Source organism: Spermophilus citellus, assembly GCF_964194105.1.
Source record: "Spermophilus citellus genome assembly, chromosome: 1".
In the NCBI taxonomy this organism is placed as follows: domain Eukaryota; kingdom Metazoa; phylum Chordata; class Mammalia; order Rodentia; family Sciuridae; genus Spermophilus; species Spermophilus citellus.
The window spans coordinates 16,196,561-16,204,498 of NC_138182.1; the positions used below are offsets into that span (position 1 = coordinate 16,196,561).

General features: G+C 40.6%; 1 protein-coding gene across 1 annotated transcript in view; it reads left to right on the top strand.

Moving 5' to 3' along the window:
- DCT (dopachrome tautomerase) overlaps positions 1-7,938 on the top strand; it is a gene marked incomplete at both ends in the record, with an annotated part of 31,973 nt that overhangs the window by 23,369 nt on the left and 666 nt on the right. The window contains one exon of the mRNA XM_081303015.1: positions 4,514-4,715. Coding sequence (XP_081159141.1) covers positions 4,514-4,715 — 202 coding nt within the window. The remainder of the gene's footprint in view (positions 1-4,513; positions 4,716-7,938) is intronic.

The window sequence follows — 7,938 nt, forward strand, 5'->3', positions numbered from 1 at the left end:
TTTTTTAGTGCACAGTTCTGGAGATCTAAGAACATGGCACTGACATCTGCTTGGCTTTTGATGAGGGCCTCATACAGTCAACTCATGGCAGAAAATGAAAGGCAAGTTGGTAGGTGTGAAAGATGTATGTGTTAAGGGAGCTGAGGTGGGGAGAAACACACTCTCACAATAAATAATCCAGCCCCCCCTGAGAGTAAGAACAAACTCACGGCTATGAGAAAAGCATGGTCCACTCATGAGGGTGGATCTCTTATGACCTAATTACCTCTTGAAGTCCCAACACCTCTAGCTTGCATTTAGTGGCTTCTGATTTTTTTGCTTTACAAATGATGTTCCAACAAATAACCTTGGACTTTAAAATAATGCAGTCCCTGGGTTGAGGGGCAAATAAACACGTCTGATATTGGATGGATGTTGTAGAATTGCCTCCCAAAGGCAAAGGACCTACCCTCTGCACACATGTAGAGTCACAGCTCCCTCACTCTTGGGGTCTTTGTTATTAGTTATCCTACCTTTTCATCTTTGCCAGGTAAAATGGTACTTCTGTGAGTTGTCATGTGCATTCTTCTCCTTCTAAGTGAAGTTCAGCATCATTTTATCCATTTCAAATTCTGTTTGTGGCCAGGCGTGGTGATGCACACTGGTAATCCTAGTGGCTCAGGAGGCTGAGAAAGGAAGGTTGTGAGTTCAAAGCCAGCCTCAGCAAAAGTGAGGCCCTAAGCAACTCAGTGAGATCCTGTCCCTAAGTAAAATACAAAATAGAGCTGGGGATGTGGTTCAGTGGTTGAGTGCCCCTGAGTTCAATCCCCAGTACCAGAAAAAGAAAAAAATTCTGTTTGCATTCCCTTTCTTGTGGTCTGTCTGTTCATGTAGGATCTGGAAAAAGAAAAACAAAACAAAACAAAAATCCATTTAATAGAGTCAGAATTAGTGGAAATGGTTTGTTCCCCATGTAAGTAAATAATAAAATACAACATTCTCTTTAGATATCTTATTTCCCGGAAAACCTAATAATCTGGTCATATAAAAAGATGTATTTTCTAGGTTTCATGAGTTTGTGGGAAGTGAACGGGATCATTGACAACATATCCAACCTCTAGAAATGTTCCCAGCAGGTAGTGGATGCTCAGTGAATTCTGTTAGGGGTTGGGGGTGTAGACAGTGGACAGTGTGTGTTTAGTATGTGTGAGGCTCAGGGTTTGGAGAATGTTATATACATTATTAAGCCTTTATTCTGTGACAGCCACTGTGCTAGGTGTAATGCAGATTTAATCTCTCAACTCCACAAAGCTGTGTATGGTGAAGTAATCTTCTTGTTTTTTACATATGGGGAAAATAGAATCCAGAGAGGCTAAGGAATGCTCAAGTGCACACCATCCAGTAAGAGGCTAAGCAGAGACTGTAAGAAGTTTCCTACTCATATATTTCCCCACGTCCAGCCTTCTAACAGCAATTTTGTCTCTTGTCAGTTTAAACAATTCTTAACTTGATCTCTTCACAATTGCTTTCATTATAGCTGGGATAATTTAGTCCTGTTAGATCATGTTAATCAGAATTAACACTAATTGGAGAAGGATAGGTCTGAATAATTTTTCATGGCTTTTGAAAAGATGAGGCCGCTGGTATTATTATATGTAGTTACATTTCTTAAATGCTTTATTTACTTTTTTAAAAATATGCAGTTTTAAAGTAACAGACAGGCAGCCACTCTCTCTTGAGCAGCAAAAATCTAGGTGAGTTTTAGAAGAGCTGAGGTATCAGAGAGGATGGCTGACCACCTGTTTGGAAAGGACTCCAGGTGGCAGGATTTCTGTGGGCTCAGTCTGGGATGTTTTTTGTTTTTTAATTTGGCAGGTGCTAAATGTCATCTGAAGATGTCCTTTCCAACTCTAGGCTTTATAATCTCCCTTACATGTACTCTACTGAGAAGAACTAAGCTTGGGCTAAGAGATGCATTATATACACTTCATTATCTATGAAATAAGGCATGAACAAGTGGCAAGCCACAACTCAAATACAAATCTAAGAGTGCTAGCACTGATCCTTTCTAAAGTTTTGATGATCTAGTGGCCAAGTGTGGCTTGGGGACAGTTCTGCCTCCAGGTAGATTCTCCTCTCACATTACTTTGCTTCTGTCTCCTCAACCTGCCACATTGCTTATGGATGAATATTGAAATGGTCCCTTCTTCTAAAGTTGACACACTCTCAGCAGAACCCTGTGGAGTCTTCTGTTTTTATCTGTTCAGTGTTTGATCCATAAAGTAAAGGCTTTCTTTTTCAAGGGACTAACAACTGAATTTCTAGTGCTCTGGCTATTTTTCTTCTATATGATAGTATATCTTGGGCAATGTATGTTGTATACACTTCATGCATTTGTACGTATATCTGGATACAGTGCTATTATATACATCTAGGAAGAAGTGAGGGTTTCAGATGTAACTCCTTCAAAATGCTGGAAAAATACTTTCTATTCTGTCTGATCAGGGTCCAGTGATGTAGATAGGGAATAGAGAAAATTAGAGCAAAATGGCAAACAAACCATCTGCCTAGAAGACACTGTTACTGCTCAAATGTCCTTTTCCCCTACAATTGTGTCTTAGTCCACACAGGCCGATATAACACAAATACCATAGACTGTGTGGCTTATTAAATGTTCATTTCTCACAGTTCTGGAGGCTCGGAAGTCCGAGCTCAAGGTATCAGCAGGCTCGATGTGTGGTAAGGACCCTCTTCTTTCTGTGTCCTCATATCACTGAAAGCAAGGGCTCCATTTTCATGACCTTCACCTTTTGAAGGCCTCACCTCCTGACACCATTACATTGGGGGTTAGGATTTCAACATATGAATTGGAGAGGTCCCCTACTTTCAGTCTAGGCAGGAGATAATTTCTCATGCCTCACTAAAATGTTCTCAGTGAAAGAACTTAGCCAGCTAAGTAGAAGCCTGTGTGCTGTTGAACTATTTCCTGCCTATTACATATGGCTTATTTAGGAAAATCTGAAAGCCACCTTCTGATTATATGTTGCTTCAAATCCTTGGTAGAGCAAAGGAAGGATAAATAAATATTTTCATAAAATAACAAGTTCGATAACATTTTTCAAAATTGCCATCGGGAATTATCTCATTCAGAAAGATTGACCTACCTTCTTATTTTTACCATCTACCTTAAGTTTGAACTTGGGAATTTCCATGCGCACCTGTGTCTGTGTCTACCATGTGACTTAAGTGATCACCTCTGAATTCCCATTTTGGTTCTGATTCCTAGAGGACTGGAGGAGTCTTGCTTCTTCTCCTTGGGGACCTAGAAACCTTTCCCTGCACATGCTAGAGTAAGCTGGAGCCTGAGACTGTATCCAGGCCTTTCCCTGCAGTTCTCGTTACTTAAGAGGTCATCACAACATTTAGTGGCTCGAAGTATCAAGAATCATTCCATTTCTCATGATTTCTATGGGTCCGAAGTTCTGGAAAGGCTTGGCCAGGCGGTTCTGGCAGTTCTGGGATTACGGTGAGACAAGTTATGGGATGTGCCTGGGTCTGTGTACTTGCACCAGGTGGTGGCAGATGGTACAGAAGTCTCAGGACTTTTGCATGGGGTTTCTCATGGGGGTTGGTTTGGGCTTCCTCACAGCATGGTTGTTTTAGAACCGTTGGACTTCTGTGGTGGCCCTGGGGTGTCAATCCCTGGGGCACAGGAGGAAAGAGAAGCAGCATGGTTGGAAAGGAGGAAAGAGAAGCGGCCACCTTCCCTCAGCTCCATGAACTTGCAGTCTGCCAACTCTAATCACCAGATACAGGGTCTTGCATTTACATCCTGTTGTAGAGTCAGGGATGTACAAATGGAAATTTTGCTGTTAATATTTTAAAACACGTTAATTATTGCAGTATTTGAAAAGGACTTTAACAGCTTCTCGGAGAAAATAAAAATGAGCACTATCTGCATTACAACATCTTTAGATTCCCTATTGCTTTCATAGCACCAAGAATTCAAGTGAAGGGTTTATAAAATGAATGGAGGGGTGTTCCTGATGAGGCAAATTTAAGAGTTCATTTCAAAAACACGGAGATTTTCTTTTTTTGCTTGTTACTATCTTTTTATATTACAGTACTGTAATATTGTCACCTGTCCCTCTTTCCTATTAAACCAAAACATTTGAATATTTACTAGCGTATAGATCTCATCATACTTGACATATTTTTTTTTCTGAAATTAAAATCAACACACCCACTGTGAAGGCCTCAAATATTCACAAACCAATGTTAAAACTGCAACACGAACTTTCATTTGTTCACTTGACGAAGGGTCTACAATCCTGTTTGGAGAGAGATGTCCACCATCCCTGAAAACTCAGTAAGAGATGCCAGTGCGTATGTTGTCGTCAAGGGTGAATTGGGCACACAGCAGCTCCTTGGGTCAACAAGAGCTCTATTCCATTTGGAGAAAGCTCCAGTCGGGTTGGTTGGTTCATTGGAATGGGCCCTTCCATGTTAAACACCATGCTGTGCTGTCTTGCAGGTTCTCCATTCCTTTACTGATGCCATCTTTGATGAGTGGATGAGAAGATACAACCCTCCTGTGGATGCCTGGCCTCAGGAACTGGCACCCATTGGCCACAATCGGATGTATAACTTGGTTCCTTTCTTTCCTCTGGTCACCAACGAGGAACTCTTTTTACCTGCAGAACAACTTGGCTACAGTTACACCATTGATCTGCCAGGTAGCTAATACAGCTTCTATACGGGTGATTCATTCAACTTCTAAAAGAGCTTACTTTCTTTCTTTCTTTTTAATGTAATGTAAACCAAGACCTTTAATTGAAGCATTCAGGCCTAGTTAAGTTTATTGGCTATTTTCTGAAATATATGTATTTAACAAGATGAGTCATTAAACTGCCAATTAAACATCAGAAAGGCACTAGTTGGCACCCTGTTGTTCTAGGAAACTGAAAGTTATTAAGGGACCTTATTTCACAGAGGAACTATTGACTCCTCTGCCTGATTTGACAATTCTATCAGAATTAATCAAATGAATCGAAAACTGCTTTATGGCTGTTTCAAAAGTCCAACCAATAAAGTCTAAATGAACTAGCCACATGTGACCTGGACTAGCAGGATGTAGGGATCCTTGCCTGAAGGTGGAGCTGGGATTTTGGTGAGACAAGTTATGGGATTCGCCTGGAGCCCAAAATTCAAAGGGAGGCCCAAAGCCCAGTAATTGTTGTAAGAAATAATATCAGGCAGTATTTTAAAAGACCAAAATGAATGTAAAAATTTGGTGATGAGTAACACACCATCACACTTTTGAATACAGACAGACTGTTGTGTGGGTCTTTTACACACTTATGTTCTTTGTAACTGGATTAGTCCTTTTCATCTGCCTGTACTGTTCACCCTGAGGGGGTGGGTTTATGATGGTTGACATTGGCCTGCCAGCAGATTGGGCTACGTGGGGCTTTATGTGATGTTTATAAGTTAATGTTTTCTGAGTCATGGTTTTAAATCATAGAATGTTTATTGACTCATCTCATTTGGTTCAAAATGGGAGAATATTTTTGTCAGCATGTACCAGGAAATACTGTGTTCTTTTTGCCCAAACCTTAATATGGCTTCACATGCCATTTCAAGAATTTTAGGAAAGTTTGAGAAAGGAAAGATAAAAAACAAACAAAAAAACCCCCAAAAAACAAAAACAAAAACAAACCACAAAAATATCTGAATTTTCAAGAAATATGCACAACAACAATCTTCTGATCACTTTTTCCCATTTGTATCTATTTCATTTTTCCCAAATCTCAGTCTACAAAGAGATCAAGATGACTTCTGAGCTCCCCCCATCTTTCTCTGACCTCGGAGTCTTTCAGGCACTAGAATTTGTCCCCTGTTTTTCCATCTAGCTCTGCATCTCCTTATTCTTCTTTGAAGTAACTTTGAGTAATTGAGGATATGTCTTTTCAATTTCTCTGTCTTTGCTCTGGGATGAAACAAAATAATAATTGAAAATTTGGAATGTACACTCTGACCTGTTTCGATTTCCTCTGATGAACAGTTGATCAACATGTATCATCTGAGTCCAAAACATGCCCATAATGTACTAACTCGTCAGAAGATGCAAATTCATATTCAGTTACTGGCTCCACAATAAAATCTATAGTCCTGCCTGGGCAGATTTAACTGTAAATATTAGGGGACTCAAAATACGTTTTCCTCTCTATCTCTCACATTCACTGAGTGGTGCCCAGCAAATGAGCAGGACAGAAGGACAATCAACAGCACAGGAATTTAATTTGATGTTAGTTTGGATGTGCCATGGGGGAGCTTTCTAGAAAGGAAGTGAAGAGCCAAAGAAGTAGGTAGGCCTGAGAACTTCCATACTGTTTTGTGCAAAGAACCAGCAGATGTGAAAGTCAAAGGAAGAAGGGGTTTGGACTTCCAAACGTGGCACTCTGTAGGAAGGTAAATGTGTGGAGGAAACTACCAGAAGAGGAGGACTGTCTGAGCAAGGTCTGCATGGGCCCTGGGAAGGCTTCTTTATGCATCTACTGAATCTTAATTGCCTTCATTTCTAAGTCACCCTCATGCCCAAGGGGTCTGTTCTGGGGAGGCCTGTTCTGGGGGGAGGGACTGGGGAATGGCTCCTTATAGGAGGTGGACATTGAACTAGATTTGAAGAGACAGGCAGAGAAGAGGAAGGTGAGGGTAAATGTCAGACTCAAGAAGGAGGGGACAAACAGGGAAAGGCACAGGTGGTCTAACGTGTTTTCTGTATGGGGTCAGAAAAGTGTCTCTCGAAGTGAGACACATGGGCAGGCCAAATGCTTTGAGCTAAAGGAGAACCGAGGTCTCTCTGTCCTTCTCCTGCCCCCTCCCTGCCATCTCCACCCCTTTTCCTCCCAAATTGCTCAAGGGCTGTCTCTGAAGTTCCCCATTCTACCTGAAGGCAGGTCCTCCAGAAGATGAACTCGCAGAACAAAGACTAGAGGTGACACCCAGTCAGAGCCAGGAGAACTTTGTCCCAGATTACTGTATGTTCTTGGGAGTAGGAATCTCTCTTTAAATCATTCACTCTTTCCCCCAAAGTTACCTATATCCCCAGTTCCCTTTCTCCTGAAAAGAGAGTATGTGAGCATCAAGATGCCCTTCTTTCAGCATGCCTCCTGTGACTCTCTTGCACATATACGTTCATGCTTGTGTGCTGAATCTTTTGTTAATCTCTTCACTGTTAGTTTGTTTTATAAACTCAAATTATCAAACCTTCATAGAGTGGAAAGAGTGTTCCTTTTCCTCTACACCTGGCTGTAGAGAAAGACCTGGACAGGGGATTACTGTGAATTAAGGTCTGACCTGTAAAAAGGCTGATTACAAAGGCCCTCAAGAGCCAGGCAGAACCCCAGCAAGATACCATCTCATACCTATTAGGGTGGCTACTATTAAAAAAGCAGGATATAGTTAGTGTTGGCAAGGATGTGGAGAAATTGGAACCCTTGTGCATTGCCGATGGGAATATAAAATGGCACACCACTATGGGGAATTTCTCAGAAAACTGAATGCAGAATTACCTTATAATCTAACAATTGCACTTGTTGGTATACATCCAAAAAAATCAAAAGAAGGGTTTTGAAAAGATATTTGTCCATTTATGTTCATAACATTATTTTTCTCAGTAACCAAAGGTGGAAGCAACCCATGTGCCCATCAATAAATGAATGAATAAAAAAACTGTGCTATATAAATACGATGGAAAATTATTCAGCATTTAAAAAGAAGAAAATTGTGTTAACGTGCTACAACAAGAATAAACCTTTATTAATGTGAAATAAGCTAGACATAGTAGTACAAATATTCCATGATTCCAGTTATTCAAGAATATAAAATAATCAAATTCAAGGAGACAGAGACTGGTTTTCAGAGGTATGGATACAACATTTCAGTTTTACAAGATAA